Genomic DNA, 16,556 nt, shown 5'->3' with positions numbered 1-16,556 from the left:
TTATTTAACGTATAGATTAATCTTCCACGTTTTAAATATTGAACCTTTTGGGCTCTGTCTTATGCAAATGTCTTGCTTGAGTGTATCATTTACAGTATTTTCAGTCTACTACCATGAGTCTTTTCCTGGAGATAAATGTTTTAAGTTCTGCTTTGGTCTTGCTGATAATGTCTTTGAAAACAGTGTTGTTTTCAGTTGAGTGGAGGACACGAGGTGACCAAAGACATTTTAATCTCCTCTGCTTCTTTCATAAATGCAAAGCCCATAGATAGACTTATCCATAACCTGGACATACAAGTTGTAAGTGTTACATGTGTCTTTATGTATTTTCTGTCATATGTCTTTGTTTAGTGGCTGCATCCCTTTAAAATGGGTTAGTTGAAGAAATCTGTATTTTTCCTTGTTTCAGGCTGTAGAGGAGCACAAGTTGAAGAAATATGGAGTTTGGAACCAGAGAACTTTGAAAAACTGAAGTAAGGCACATCTTTTTATTTGCATTTGTCTAAAATCACCGAAAGAATGTGTACAAAACTCAGGTGTGGTTTTGGTGGCTTATTTGTTTGGGGTTTTTTGAATTTGTTTTTTTTCCTTTGGTTTCCACAGAAGTTTAGTAGGATTTTGATTTAATGAAATACCTGACAGTTAAATTGCTTTTTATTAATGCCTTGATCCTTAATCTAGCTTTTCCAGGTTTTGAGAGAGGTCCTAATAGTGGCTAGAATGTGGAAATAGATTGCTAATGATTTTGCCATTAGCTTGCATTATATCTTTTAACAAATTCTGTGTCAAATTTCTGTTCCTTGCTTTTATTTTCCTTACTTCCTCCCTTAACGATATTGCATCTATTGTCTAAAATAAATTACTTTACTGTACTTATGTACCTCTGTAACTTGTTTTTCCTGCAGAGCCACTTCCATATGTACGTGAAGGCAAATGGGCTTGTTGTAGCTGAGAACAACTGGTGTCATATGGAGCAGTTCTGTTCTCATTAGGCAACATTAATTCTTTTACCATTTTGTCCATGATGCATTGTTACCCTTATTAATAGACAAGATTTTAAGAGGAAAATGTCATCTAACCTGGACCATACTGCTGTGTCCCGTGTGGATATCCCACTCTTGCATAATTAACCTTTCAGATGATGCAGCAATTTGTGCAGTCTGAAAAGCATGATGTATTTTTAGTAGAAAACTGGAAGTTTCATGAGAGCTTCTCTTTGAATGTTTCATCTGTGTCTAGAAGGATTACCAAAACTTTAGTTCCTGTTCTTGTATGGGATTGACAAACGTTTTGACAGGTATTTATCACTAACCAATTCAGATGACAGTTGTGCAGCTGTAATAGTTGCAGTAACCAGGAAAACTGGCCCTGACTTAAGTTACAGGCTGAATGCTAATCTAAATTGGGTTTGTTTAACTTATACAGAAGGAAGCCTGAATTGTCTTCTGCCCAATTAAAAGACCACATCTGAAAATTTCAGTGCAAGTTCCCTGTGTTTGTAAAGAGTGAACAGAATTACCATACCAGCATACACTTAAATTACAGTATAGATTTCTGGATTCAATACTTTTCATCAGTACAGGTGATCTCTTTTCTATCAATTTTGTTTTTCAGGCCAGTACATGGGCTAATTTTTCTCTTCAAGTGGCAGCCTGGAGAGGAACCAGCAGGTTCTGTTGTTCAGGACTCCAGACTGGATACAATATTTTTTGCTAAGCAGGTATGGCAAGTTCAGTAATTTTCTTAAATAAGTCATGAATCATAGCTTTTAATACTGAAAAATAAACCATCTTTGTGTTAATATGAACACAAAAATTAACACTTTAGAAGGTGAAATGACTTCAACAAATTCTGAGCGTAAGAACTGTGTATTGAAAGGTGATTAACAAAGCAAATCAGTTTGATATGTTAAGACAAAAATACCATCCATGGAAGAATAAAGCTCCTATTTATTTGTCAGCCCACAGATTAACTCACTCTTCTGTGCAGTAAATAAAGACTTGATACATGTTCTCAGCAGAATGAGCAAATTATTTTTTTGAAACCACTTTCAACAACTTCTTGAAATAAATGTTTATTTTGGCCCTGTTTTTATTTCTTGAGTCTCTCAAATGCTCTGCAGCTGGGGAAGTATAGCTCTAGGATGATACTTTCCTTAAGGGTTTGCAGACTGTTTTGGCATGCAAGTTTTAAGTATTTAAATCAGAAAGGTGAGTTTAAATTTGAAATTACAGGAAAAATTGGTTTTGCTGATGTAAACCATTGTATTTTATTAAATACCAAATAGTACTGAAATTTTCTGTTAGCATTGACAGACCGTGTGTGTGTGTTGTTGGCAAGCAAGAAAAGCAAGAGAAAGTAACCAGAACGAAAACAGGAGTATTTGATAAATGTTTTTAGATCTTTTGCAAGACCTGCTTATGAAACAGTGATAAGTGTAAGTCTAAACAGGAAATGTAATCCTATGTTTGTTAATTACCAACCATTCATACCAAAAGGCAAAATATTAGGCTTTCTATGAAGACTGTACATAGTCTATTTGCTGGAGAGTTTTTTCCCCTGGTTGGGGTTTTTTGTTGTTTTATGTCCCACCACAAAGGCAGAAGAGTTTTGTATGTAAATTTCAGGATATAAAAAGTCTCCACACACCTGCAGCTGAAAGTACAGAAATATGGAAAACAGTGGAAATAGCTGTCCTGGCCACTCTATACCTGTGCTTCTGTTGTATTTTATAATCACCTTACTGTTTCATGCTATTGTGGATGACTTCATTCTTTGGTCTTTTTTAATACCGATTTTCTTCATTGTTCCCCTGCTGCAGCTCTTGAGTCCTGCCAAGCACTGCCCACTATTTTTATGATACAGTGATCAGCAGTGGTTTGTCAGATGTCTTTATAGTCTGACAGCTCTGATAGACAGTGGTTTAAGTTGTGACTTCTACCTGATCAAACATACCGCTGGTGATCATAGGCTGTGGCTGCAGAATAGCCATAATGCAAAGAAGCTCAGGAAAATCCTTGATAAAACTTTCGAAGGGTAGTTACATGGCAGCAGGAAATTACTCTGATATGAAGCCAGAGACAGGTTTTTGGGTGTGGGGTTTGGTTTGAGTTGCTCTTTTTCTCAAGATGAAGGTAAATTTTCCCTCACTCAAGGGACTTCATCTTGTTTCCTGTCGGTAGTTGAGGGTCTGCCAGAATTGCTGTTCTTGTGAGTGCTGAAAACTTTAAAAGCATTTGTCTGCTTGCTCTGCTTCTTTTGCCTTTCCCCTCCTCTTCACTTCCCTTTTTGGAGCTTGACACTAAGCTAAGAGGAACTTTCTTGAGCTTTAAGATTGCAGAACTTACATTAAAAAATGTGGATAATGATAGACTTGAGAGCAAAACCCACAAAGTTAAAGGCTAACAGTGAAAAGTCTTCTTTATTTTGTAGCTTTCTTTGAAACATTTGTATTTCAATGTTTTCTTAAACCTGAATCCTCTTTGTGAAGGTGTAGGAACTTTGTAATCTTCTGCTTCCTTCACTTTCTGCCTTTAAGGAGAGTGTAGTGGAGTGACTCTTAATTTTAGCAGGAAAGCAATTTCTAGAAACACTGACTCTTAAAACAGTAGTACCTGGTTACACCACTTGATGACATGGAATAGATGTTTCAAAAGTAATTTGCAAAAAGTTTCAAGTTAGTGTCTTTGTTGTGTTTTAGTGTTGTCTGTCAGTCAAGTGCAGTGGCTTAGCAAAACCAGGACGTTTTTCTTCTAGACATACATATGCTTGTGGTTTATATCAGTTCAGCTTTGTCTGGACTGGTGCACTGTGGCTGAACAACTAGTGAAATAGCTGTGAAGAAATTAGTATTAAAAGCCAACAGATAAGTGAAAAAAACTACTTTGGATATTTTGGAGGGAGCTGTAATACCAGTTTAGCTCCGGTGACTCTCACATCGAAGAAAGTTAGCCTTGGTTAGAGATTAAACTTGACAAGCAATGTTTTGAGGACTTGTAGGGTTTTCTTGAGCAACTGTCTGATCTTGTGATGATGAGAGCAGAATGCCTTGGTCCTCTCAGCCTGTCTCCTTTCCATGCTGTGGTTCTGTTCTTCTCTTGCAATGGCTCAGCTACTCACTGAACTTGTGTGAGCCACTGCAGCTCATCAACCAGCAGTTTTCTGTAGATGCTCTGTGCATATTTTCTGGGCTGGTCTCCTGCTGTATTGTGAGATGTGTTTGTCCAGTGAGTCTGGACAGGACAAAGCCAGTAACAGGTAAGTGAGAGAGAATGGGAGTTTTTCTCTGGTCATGCTGAGGTGGTTGCATTTCTTGAGGCCATAGTCTGTGAATTCTTCTGAGTCACCCAGGAACACCAAGGAAGATGAGCATTAATATTAAATACTTTTATTGTGAAAGAGCAAGTCCTCCCAGCCCTCATTCAGCTGGGCTCATGTCTTTTTTTTATTTTCTCTGTGTATGTTTTAAGTCAAATTTTGTGGTGGCTTTGAGGTCTTTCGAGAAGACTTTTTTTCTTCATTAGAAAAATGATGATGTAAAATAACAATATGTTCATTTGTAGGCTGGAGTCCCAGAACAAATAGATTTGTTAGGAAAATTTTGACATTTAAGGTGTTTGCTCTGTTGATCTGTGTCTTCAAAACTGACATGACAAAGGAGCCTTAAAAATCTGAGAAAGTCTTTGTATCTCTTTCCTTTCCCATACATTTTCTTCTTTTAAATATTATCATCTGAAGAGATTTGGTACAATTCGTTTTACTGCAGACATGTTTTAAAATATAATCCTGAATCCTGTATGAGAAAGACAAAGTTACTGTTGGTATGTAACAATAGTTGAGTATAGGAAATAACTGATGTTATTACAGCATAACTCTGTTTCTATTCAATTAAACGTTCCATCTTAAAATTTGTTTAATTGGGGGGAACTTTAGTTAGATGTAAAAGGCTACAGCTCACAAACTGTGTCTAGCAAAACATCTTTGAAATTGCATTAGGAAACACAGTTTTGCTAAGAAGCTTGTGCATGCACACATCTTACTATTTCCACTTTCATACTGATGTTGTAGTTGAATTCCAAATGACAACTAGATCTTGTTCGCAGTTAAATCAGGATTATGTTTGGGGGTTGAATTTAAAAGTCTGTCTGGTATGCATGCATATTAAAGGTGTTTTTTTAATGGTCACTTTTATGTGCACTCATGTTAAATTTGGCCTCCCTGTTATGCCTAGGTATGATTTGGTCCTCTATTTGAGGCCACAGAACTCTGGATGATCTTACATACCCTTTGAGCTAGGATACCTAGGCACAATGAGGTGAGTTAAGGATACAATTTCAGCCTTAACTCTGAATTTCCTGATTTCTGTGTTGTTTAAGTGGGCCCTTGCTGTTATTTTGACATGCAGCAGCTACATGGTTATGCCTCCCCAGTGTATTCAGCTTCCCTCTGCACTGCTTGGAGTAGCTGTGTTCTGTGCTCAGCACTGCAGGAGTGCAAGTGTCTCTTGACAAAAATGAATGCCATTGTTGCAGACTTGTGAACTACACTTTTTTAGTTTAATAAACTCTTCAGGTTTTATTACTAAAGTAATAAAATGCCTTTCTTTGGTGCCATGTATTTATTTTATTTTGCATTGGTTGATGATGGAACATTAACTTCATTAATTGGGAATATCTTCAGAAGGAGGGTCTTATAAACAATACTGTTAATAACAAAACATTGGTCTTCAGTTGTCTTTGTGCCACTGAGGGAAGCATCTGTATTTTAGCATTTCCAGTACTTAATTGATTTCAAGTTTTGACTCTTTCAGGTTTGGTAACATTAAGATAGACCAGATATCCATGTTAAAGCTAGACTTTGGATATCAGATAACTTCTAAGTACAACTTGCAAGACATTAAACAAATCGGGAAAAGATTTTCAGTAACTGAATATAACTGTAAAAATATTATATCCTTACTCCAAGGAAATAAAAATTTTTAAAAACTTTGTTTTTAGACAAGAATAAGCTGTGGAACTTTGTGCTAATGCTGAATTTTTCATGTTGAGCTTTGTAAAACTAACTGTTCTGTACCACTGGGATGCTTAGTAGGTAAACCCCAGAGATTTGGTGGTTATACTACCACAGCACAGGGTTCTCCACAGCTTTTTTGAAAAGCAAAATAAAAAATCCATTAGATGGAAGATGTGCTTCGAGACCTTAAAGTGCTTCAGCCTGAAGTTGATCCAGAAACTCAGACTGGATCCCTAGAGAAAGATGCATGCTTAGGAAGTAATGCATCTTGAAGAGTGTGCCAGAGTAGCCTGTTCTAGTGGTTCCTTGGTTTGTTTTAAGCTGAGTTTCACTGGGTGATGTGGCAATCTTCTCTTGATACATAGCTGCATATGTATATTATGATTTTGTTTCAAATATTATTAAATACTCTTTATACTTTTGCTAGAAAAATCTTTCAAATACCCAGCTCTCCAACTTAAAGCATATACCTGTATCCTGAGCAGTTTCCCTTGAAGGACTCAGTAGCTGTGTGTGTGTACCAGTGCTGGCCTGGCTGTGTGCATTGATGGCATCGTGCCTGTGTGACAGTAAACCTTGCACTTGTCCACATCTGCTACTGCAGTCACATCCTCCTCACTCTGCACTCTTCACCCTGCCTGTGAGCTGCCACTAGCCAGGTACCTCCTTGTTCCACCTTGGTACTTCTCCCATGTCATCTAGATCCAGGAACACTGGATTTTTATGTGCATCACCTGCACTTGCTTCTGTTCCTCTGCTACAGGACCGTTCTTGCTGCCCTTTCCTTACCTCCTGCCTCTCACTTTCTGAAGTTCTATAATGCATTTTTGTAATGTATTTTCATTTCAACAACTGGAGGCCACTGGCCTCAGGTCTGCATCTTCTGTATATTGTTTTCTAGCAGTTAGACATTGTTTAGCTTGGTCCTTATGTACTTCATCAGACACAACTCATACTGTAGCTGAAGTACAAAATCATATTTATGCTCAGTATTTGATGAGCCCACGAATTGCCTGCCAAGTCTAATTTTTCCTCTTTTTCTGTTGTTTAAAGCTCCTGTATCTAGCTAGTAAGCACAGTTTCAGCATTGATCTTGCCTCTAAGGCACAAAATGTCTCTGAATTTCCCTTCCCTTTTTTTGAAGCCATTACTGAGTTATCTTTACCAGAGCAACTGATTGTTCCATCCTGATTTTTCAACAAAAGTGGTTGCCATTTAGTCCTGTCTCTCTCTATAATGTCCTGTATTAGTCAGGATTTAACAAGTACAGTTTGCTGTAGTGACCCTCCCTTTGTTGTAGCAGCACTGTTCTAATATTTGTCAACACAGCTGTCCCTACCTTCTTTCTCCTTTCTCTCTCAGCTTGGAGCGTTTGTAACCACTGTGTCAGGTTAGCCCACTCTGATCCGCTTGGGATCTTCTGGTTTCATCCTAGTGCTGCTTTTACAACTGTCTCTGATAACATTCTGTAGTCATATCTGAGAGACTCTTTAGTTCTTGATTCCTTTTCCTATGTAACAGTGTTAATTCAAATTATGCCATTCTGGTAGCGGGGCGGTGTGTGTTGAATTTTTCTGCTTCTGTTTCATTATTTCACTGCCTTTGATGGCTTTTCTTCCTACGTTCTTAATTTTGCAATTGTGTGTACTCCAGCCCTCGCTTGTGTACCTGCAGTTTGCTTAACCTGAGTTTCACTTGCTGTAATCTCTCTGCACGTGTAGTTGACTCCCTTGATTACCATTTAAGTCAACTAGATTGTAATTTTATTATATTAAAGAGTGCTTTATTATTCCTTTATCATCTGCATACAAACATAATCTGAACTAAGAACACCCTGAAGTATAGAAAATGAATATATAATGTGGCTTATATTATTAACATAGTAGGTTTTCCTTTGTTATGACTAGCTTTGACTGTAAAACAGGTTGGTCAGGTTTTCTCACTTTTTTTTCCTTCTCCTTGTTGGAAGTGGTTTCACATTCACAGCCCTCAACTAATTTTCATTTTTTTAATACAAAATTCACATCCTCTCTACTAGTCCTATGGTTTAAGTAGCATTTTCAATTGCAGAATAGTGTCATAGACTAAAGATACCTTACTTTTTCCTAACCTACAGCTCACTGAGAAAACACTAATATAAAGTCTTTCTTTTATTACGGTCTTATAACTTTTGATTACTCTGCTTTTAATTAAATCTCAGATTATATTTAATAATTCTTGTAGTCTCTTTCTTAAAATACTGTGGTTTAGTTTGGGTATTAGTAAACAACATTAAAAACATGGCTGTAATGTGAAGAGGGTTGTTTATATTTTCTAAAAATGGAATATTTAACACTGAAGAGTAAGTGTCAAACTAGTATCTTACATGTTAGCTTGAAAAGGATAGGTATATTGTAAATTAAGAAAAAAATGAAAAATCTTGAAGTATCATATGGCTTATTATAGTATTCAACAAACTATATTTTGAACAATTTTCACATCTTGGAACACTTCTAAATTTTATTAGTTTATCCCTGAAATATGTGAAATTCTTTTGTCCAACAAAACCTTTTAATAAAAGTTCTAGGTTCCATAATGTGCTTTATTGCTCTAAATTAATTTTTTTTGGCCTGCTGTGCCTGGTAGGAATTCTGATTATTTGAAGGAGTTTCTTGGGGGGAGAGTTGACTTTTTTAAGATAGAATAATGCAATTTGGGCAGCTTGCTTTGAATAGTACTTTATGTGTTTTTCTACATTTCTTCTGTGCCCTTCATTAATTGTTTTAGGGAGATGTCGAGGCAGTAGAATTACAGTTTCTAAGTAGAACTGTGCAATACCAGTTTTATCAATGAATTGTACATTGCAGCCATCCAGAATTCATTTTACTAGTCTCCTACAGCAAAAGCTTTTCTGCAGCTACTCAGGCAACAAATCTAGTCTGTTTTAGAGTGAACTTGTAATATGATGCAGCACAGAAAGTGTGTGTTTGTAACAAAAAATGTTGCCCAGATTAAAGTAAGTTTTTATCACCGATGATGAACAAGTTCTCAATCCTTTTTTCTAGGTAATTAATAATGCTTGTGCAACTCAAGCCATAATAAGTGTGCTGTTAAATTGTGCTCATCAAGACATCCATCTAGGAGAGACTTTGTCAGAATTTAAGGAATTTTCACAAAGTTTTGATGCTGCAGTAAGTGCCCACCGTTTTCTGTATTTTTTAAGTGTTACAGTGTTCTAGCTGTGCTGGCTCACAGTCACTGTGTTACTTCCTTTCAGATGAAAGGTTTGGCACTAAGCAACTCAGAAGTGATTCGGCAAGTTCACAACAGTTTTGCCAGGTAACACATGTTTTAAATCTAGGCAAAACTGGAAGGAAATTCTTTTTAATCTCAGGGTTTTTTTAAATTCTCTTTGCAGGCAACAGATGTTTGAATTTGATGCAAAGTCTTCAGCAAAGGAAGAGGATGCATTTCATTTTGTGAGCTACGTTCCTGTTAATGGTCGTCTGTATGAGCTGGATGGCTTAAGGGAAGGACCAATTGATTTAGGTAACATTTGGTTTTTTTCTGAACATCTTTCATTGTAACAATAGCTTTTTGAACAATTGGTCAGATATTATAGGCTCAAACCAAGTTATTTATTAAAATAAAAAATATCTTAAGTTTTCTGAATATGCAGTTCAGGTTTGTATTTCTTTGTAGTCATTTATATTGTTTTAGTTTTGTTGGACTGAAAATACAGCTTTCTTCCTGCTTCCTCCATGTTTCTTATGATCTCTTCTTTCATTCAGTAATCAAATTAACAGGCCATGCAATCCATTCTAATACCTTGATAGTTTTGTTGCAAGAGAGAAGTTTACGTACTGGCAGCATGTACACAGCTGATTCCAAACACTTTTTTTACATTATGTGCTTGTGTTTGCACTCTGCCCTCTTTCTTCTTAGATAACAATTATTTTCCTAATGGTTCTAAAAAAAAAATAGTTACTTCCAGCATAGTTTTATTCTCTGTAAGACTTGCTCCTGGTTTGTGATCTTTCTTAGCTTGGTGATATTGTGCTGTGTTGTGTCTTGAAAAGCTCTACAGTGCCTATCATGTGTCTGTATTTTCATGTTGGATCTAATGTCAGTGTGTTCCACACTCCATTTCCAAAGTGTTTTCCCACTTTTGTTGACAGTTATATTTTATTTTTAGGCTGAGTAATGGTTTGCTGTTAAATGGCTTGTCTTGAGTCAGTCTAGAGGTAGTGTACAGTCAGCAGACCTACCAGTAACATCATTTTTGTGGTCACAAGATCGTGACTCTCTTCATTTACTTGAAGGTCTTGAAGTTGTTAAAGAGGCATTGTCAACTTAGGAAATCACCTTTAGTTATTCTCTCGTTTATCTCAAAGTTATCTATCATATAGCCTTTTATGGTTTTTCTCTGTGTCTGACTTTTTAACATTGTATTTCATCTACAGAGACTAAAATCAAGAGTTAATACTAAACAGACAGCTGTAGCTATCCATAATGTTTTCTTTTGCTGTCTCTTGTAATGTTGTCATACCAACTAACTTCTTTCCTCTCGTATAAATCTTCCATAACATACTTTCCCCCTGCCCTATTGTTTTGTGTTATCAACAAAATAAATTGTTAGATGCTTATGCCCTTAAAATTTAGTTTCGCTCCATTGCTTTGGTCACTGCATTATCTAAATATTGTAATTAATAAAATGTCTTCTACCTCCTGAAAAATCACCTGTGTAATTTGAGACTGCAGTTGCTAGGGAAGAACTTGTTACATACTTGGAAGTTGCTGCATACACCTGAATTATCCAAGTCTTGACTTTGCAGTAAATTTTGCCAAGATGGTTAATTTTTTTCTTTGTTTTTCCCCAGGGGCATGCAACCAAGATGACTGGATAAGTGCTGTACGGCCTGTCATAGAGAAGCGCATACAAAAGTAAATGGTCATGATGCTTTTAAAATATAGCACCTTCTGTGGGTTTTAAAATTCCTTACTCCTAATTTCCTTCAGTTAAAGAATTTCAACTGAATTTCTAAGGAATTATGCTTATGCATCATTTTTATATGCATATCATTGTGTGACTTGAGAACCTATTGCCCAACATGAGATAAATGTGAGACACTGTACTGCTGTGTAATTAATCAAAGTAGGTATCTGTGTAGTAAAGAGAGACCCTACTAGTGCTCTGGAGAAAGAAGAGCAAGATTATTATCTCTGTTAAACAGCTGTGGGTTTTTGCAAGTGAAAACTAAGAGTGTCATGACCATGAATAAAGTTTGAGTGCGTGCTTATACTTAGAAGTACTAGATAGTAACCATATCCATACAGCTGGGATTTAGAGATAACAGAATTTTCTTTGGTATGTGGCTTGTTTTAGAAATTTAAACTGGAAAAACATACTACATAAGTTTTCCTACTTGTTGACTCTGACTCCAAACAGCAACCCTAAATGTGCTAGAAATTAAGTTGATTTTATGCCGGTTTTAGAAAATTACTTTAAAAGGTTTTGCTTGAAGACTTTTTTTTAATAAGCAAAGCATTACTACCAAATTGCATTTGGAGAATTTAAACTCTGAAAGACCTACTAGTCTAATTGTTGAATATACTTTTCACACTGTATGAAGAAGTCTCCCATGTTTTCTAACAAGTAATAGTAATGAGAAAGTAAAAACTATTGTATGCAACAGTCTTCTGCATGTTTTATTGTCAGCTGTATCGTGTTTTGTTTTAAGTGTTTATGTTTTGTGACCACAGACAGGAATAGTAATATCTGGGGAGAGGAGGTTATTAGGAGTTACAAATTGGGTAGAATTCATTTGAAGCAAAATTAGAACTTGATTTAATAAATCCATTTAAAATGTTGTTTCTGTGAAATGCATTCCCTTCTAATGAAATAGAGGAGGAGGTTTTTGAATTGTCATGTTAGTGACTAATTTTGAAAGTGAGTTGTTTTTGTTGTTTTGTTTTTCTGTTCCTCCTTTAGATACAGTGAAGGTGAGATAAGGTTTAACCTGATGGCTATTGTGTCTGACAGGAAGATGATATATGAGCAGAGGATTGCAGAGTTACAGCAACAGCTGGCAGAGGTAGGCCATGGTATTTACATTACTAGAGTAGTTCTCTAGTAGTTCTGTGTGTTTGCTTTACTATTCACCTCCTTTCCTTGCTCCAAATGGAATATCAGTAAAAAAAGCAGGGAAGGATTGCTATTACTGCTTCCCTGTGCACAGTCACTGCTGCAGCTCTGGTTGCTTCCCAGTGAACTGAGCTGAGCACTGGGTCCGGTGTGACCATGTCATTGTGGCTTTCAGTCTTGACTCATCTGCTGTGGCACTGGAATTGTTCTTTACCTAGTGCCCGAGCTACTCTGCTTATACCTAACTGAGGAAGTTCCTGGAATGTTGCTATAACTGTGATACCCTAATCTGTGATAGAAATATTCTGAAGACAAGACTTAGTTTAGGTTTTTTTCTGTTTTGTGGAAGGAGGAGCCTATGGATACAGATCAAAGTAGTAATATGCTAAGTTCTATACAATCAGAAGTTGCAAAATACCAGATGTTAATTGAAGAAGAGAACCAAAAATTAAAAAGATATAAGGTATGTAGCCTTTGCTTTTCTGATGAAATTATTGCAACAGTTGTAAGAAAAAGCTGGTTTTTGTTTCTATGGGAGCTGCTGCAATTAATGTGAAAGAACAGGATGGGGACTAGAAGATAATTGAGCGATATAATAATACTTTAATGCTTTTAATTTATTTTTAGATCGAAAATATTAGAAGAAAACATAATTACCTGCCTTTCATCATGGAATTATTAAAGACTCTAGCAGAGCACCAGCAGTTAATACCATTAGTAGAAAAAGTGAGTATTTTTTAGCTGACTTTTAAGAAACGGTATATTACTATAATTCTTCATACCTTCCATGTAAAATTAAATAAACAAACCCATGACATTTATGATTCCAAGATATTTGACCACGTTTTTTACGTTCATGTGTACTGCTACTTTACCCTCTTCTCAAGAGGCACAATTTCAGTGCAGATTGGAGATTGTGGAACAAACCAACTTTGCAGTATTAGGCAAAGGCAAACTGTGTCTCCCCTTTAATAAACTAAACAAATTTTTCTGATGGTGATTTAAGAAGAGGCAGTTCAATATCATCTAAATCACATTACAGGGCATAAGATGCTGCAATACAAGAAACGTAATATTTGGGCTTTTCTGCGTGGATAATTAAAAATCCTGTTAAAATTATGATACGTAGCTTCGGTTAGTATGTGATGGAGTTCCCCATATCATTCCTGATATCCATTTTTGAGCCGCAGAGTGTTCGGATGTGCACCGAAGCACCGTCGGCGGTCGGTCCCTTTGGCCACTGCGGACTCTCCACGCCCAGTTCGGTGCAGTACCGGGCTGTGACCGCCAGGTGGCAGCCGTGGCACAGGGACTGGAGCTGGGAATTCTTTCCCTCCTTTTCCCTGTTCTGCTCATTTATGGGCTTTACTTTCCCCCTTTTCAAGGTGTTTAGCTATTAACATTGATTTACGGTTAAGGTTTGTATTAAAGCTTAATTATTAAAGAGTGTCTGTCACTCTGGTAAGGTTATTAAACTGGCTGGTCGAGTACTTGAGCTGTACTGAGCTCAGTGCTGGTTTGCATATCTGCTCATGTGCCAGAGGCAGTGTCCCTGGTCTTGAACTCACTGAGAAAGGATCTCTGTATTATTATAATGAAAAAAAGAGCTATATATTATTTTAATGAGTCCATTCTTTAGCTGAATTTACTTAGGAAGGTACGTTTGCCAGCCTGTAGCTTACAAGACAGTAACTTCTAGTTTTTAATCTTTTCCTTCTTTGGGTAATGTGTGGAATTTTAATCCAGTTTCGTGTTGGCAGGAGTCATTTATAAGACCATCAAGCTGCTTTTACTAGCAAATTTCCAGTGGACCTGAGCAGCTGGTGATAGATCTTAATTCTAAATCACACAACTAGATACTTTTCTGTTCAATAACAAGTGATACAAGCAGCAGCCTGATTCAGAATGAACAAATATTTTGACAGAAAGTTGGCTGATATTGCTTCTGAATTACCCCTTCTTCTTGGCCAGCCTGTCTTTTAACTAAATCCATAAGGAAAAAATGCTAGTTCCATGTCAATTTGAGCCATTTGTAATTGATACAAGTTATATCAGAATTTGTCTGCAAATATCCTGATAGGAACTCTTCTGGGTTTTTTTCCCACTCATCTGAAAGATCTAAAACACTAAGATCTTGGTCATTGCAGAGTTCAGTTTTGCTGAAGTCAGTGTGTCTGAATGCAGTGTTTCCTTATGACATGGAATGTTTTCATTAGGAAGAGTTATTTTTATGTTAGATGAAATTAATATGATGGTATGAAAAATGAAGGCTTAAATTATGTTTTAAAAATAGTGCTTTTTCCTCCTCTTGTTTTCCCCATAGAAACCACCTAATCTTAATTTCCTTTATATTATTTATTTAAACCTGCATCTGTTCTTAAAAACCTTTATATATGAACCCAGTAAAATAGTAGTAGGATGCTTCTGAAGGGTTTAAATTTACATTTACAATGTTTCTTTTTACAGTATATTCTGACATTCAGGAATGTAATGAGTAGTCATTCAAAGCTTCAGAAAGATCTGTCTTCTCAGAGCTTGACATCATCTCCCTTTGTTTTCTAGGCAAAAGAAAAACAGAATGCCAAAAAAGCTCAGGAGGCCAAGTGAAGATGACTTTGCATAATACATACAGTTATTTGCTTCTGAAACTATTTTCATGACTACAAATAAAACTTTTCATAAACTTCAAATTTTGTCCAGTGCACGTTTGACAGTTGTAACACTTTGTCTTGTACTGTATGCACGGGTCTGATTCCTTCCTTCCCCTGCATCTTGTGCATGTAGTACTGCTAAGCAATGTTTAGGTTCTCTTCAAATTCAGTATTTAACAGTCTGTCTGATTGCTGAAAACTTGGGAAGTGGACCCAAAAATGTGCAAGGAGAACGTACCCATTTTGTCCCATTTGAACATATAATGATACAAACGCCAGAGTTTTAAGCATAAGCATGAGCTTCCTTTGCTCATCCCTACTAACAGTTACAATACCTTCCAGCTGTTCAGTGGCATAGCCTGTGTCTTTGTTTTTATGAAGTATGTGTCTAATTTTTTTACGAAATTGAAAAGTATGAATTTAGCTGTAGAAACATTTGCAAAGACCAATGTATAATCTTAAAAGAACTGCATTGCTTTAGTAGAAAAGATAATAAATATTCCCATTTTTATTTTGGCAAACTTTCTTCTGTGGTATTTTATTACTGGGTAAGATAATTAGGGTAATGGAGTTCATCAGCCTTGTGACTGTGAGTATATGCATTCTAGATTTGGGTTAGAAGGGGAGTTATACTGTTGTTTTGGGGAGTTAATATCTTTGAATATAAGCTATTACTCTTCTGGAGTATGTTAAATTCAAGTCTTTAAAGCAATGTTTTTTATTTGACCTTGAGAGGTAATTTAATATAAGAAAAAAGGTGGGTAGAGGATTATTTTTGATAAAATCACTGTGATGGAAGACACTTGCACTGTCTTCCATGAACCGAGGGGAACATCTGGGGAATGGAGCTCACTTGGTGTCCTGCCACCTTAAAAACTGCTTGCACTATGAATAGACAAATTGCTTTAGTATGAATAATAACAGGTCATTGCAACAATACGTACTATTTGAATTACTTAAACACTGTCACTGTATGTGAATTTGTTTAGAACACTTCCTGTTTCCTCCTGAAAGGTTTGGGTAAAAAAAAACAGAAAGAAAAGCAAGAGAACTTTGATTGTTTGGAAGACATTTTAAACTGTTAAAATGCTTGTTTCCCTTACTTTGCCTATGGGCATACTTCATTGAACTGTGAGCTCCTGTGGTCTTGTAGGCTTGTATGATGAGAATATAGTGTATTTAGAGAGTTTTTTGAAACCCCAATATGAAATAAATTCTGTAATCTGTTGGTGCTTCATAAATATTGCGTGTATATTAACAGGATAAAGTTTTGGCTGAAGAGAAACATTTAGTGTGCTCTTCTACTGCTGGAAGGATCTCCTTGAGTCATTGCTGTGTCTGGAAGGGTAAGATGTGTTTCAGGAAAGAACATCAGGTCTATATTTGTGTTCTGTACAAAGTTGATCAGGTTAATGAGAACACAAATGTGTGTGAGAGAGTCTCCCACTTTAGTAAATCATTGTAGCATTATTGTCCAGCGGAAGAGAAAGACACTTCCTCTGTAAGAGACATTTCTGATCTTAAAATTACATTTGAAACTCCATTTCAACTTGTTGAAAACATTTGTCTCTCTTTTTATGTTGTAACCTGACGATTCCTGCTGCACCCTGTCATCCTCGGAGAATTTTGATGTCTGCCATAAAATTTTACTGTTAATAGATGTCAAACTCTACTGAAGACACTCCATTCTCCTTTTATTTGCATGCTTGAGCATGTACAAAAGGAAAAGGAATTTTGCTGAAGCAGCAAATTATTTTTGCAATTATCAA

The 16,556-nt window shown here is 36.3% G+C and overlaps 1 protein-coding gene across 3 annotated transcripts; it reads left to right on the top strand.

Moving 5' to 3' along the window:
- The first annotated feature begins 1,614 nt into the window (after positions 1-1,614).
- On the top strand, positions 1,615-15,308 carry UCHL5 (ubiquitin C-terminal hydrolase L5). Of its 3 annotated transcripts, none has more exons than XM_027658543.1 (10): positions 1,615-1,720; positions 5,231-5,314; positions 9,057-9,182; positions 9,269-9,330; positions 9,410-9,540; positions 10,872-10,935; positions 11,984-12,086; positions 12,489-12,599; positions 12,764-12,862; positions 14,699-15,308. In XM_027658543.1, the coding sequence occupies exons 4-10, from the start codon at positions 9,269-9,271 to the stop codon at positions 14,741-14,743; spliced, it is 615 nt and encodes a 204-aa protein (XP_027514344.1). In that variant the 5' UTR covers positions 1,615-1,720; positions 5,231-5,314; positions 9,057-9,182; the 3' UTR covers positions 14,744-15,308. The 3 variants fall into 3 exon arrangements, with proteins under 3 accessions (XP_027514344.1, XP_027514342.1, XP_027514345.1); XM_027658541.1 differs by having other exon boundaries at positions 12,486-12,599; XM_027658544.1 differs by lacking the exon at positions 12,489-12,599.
- Positions 15,309-16,556: the final 1,248 nt, after the last annotated feature.

The sequence above is a fragment of the Corapipo altera genome, unplaced genomic scaffold (assembly GCF_003945725.1).
Source record: "Corapipo altera isolate COAL_440 unplaced genomic scaffold, ASM394572v1 79, whole genome shotgun sequence".
NCBI classification, from domain to species: Eukaryota; Metazoa; Chordata; class Aves; order Passeriformes; family Pipridae; genus Corapipo; species Corapipo altera.
This window is presented reverse-complemented; position numbering and strand designations above follow the sequence as displayed.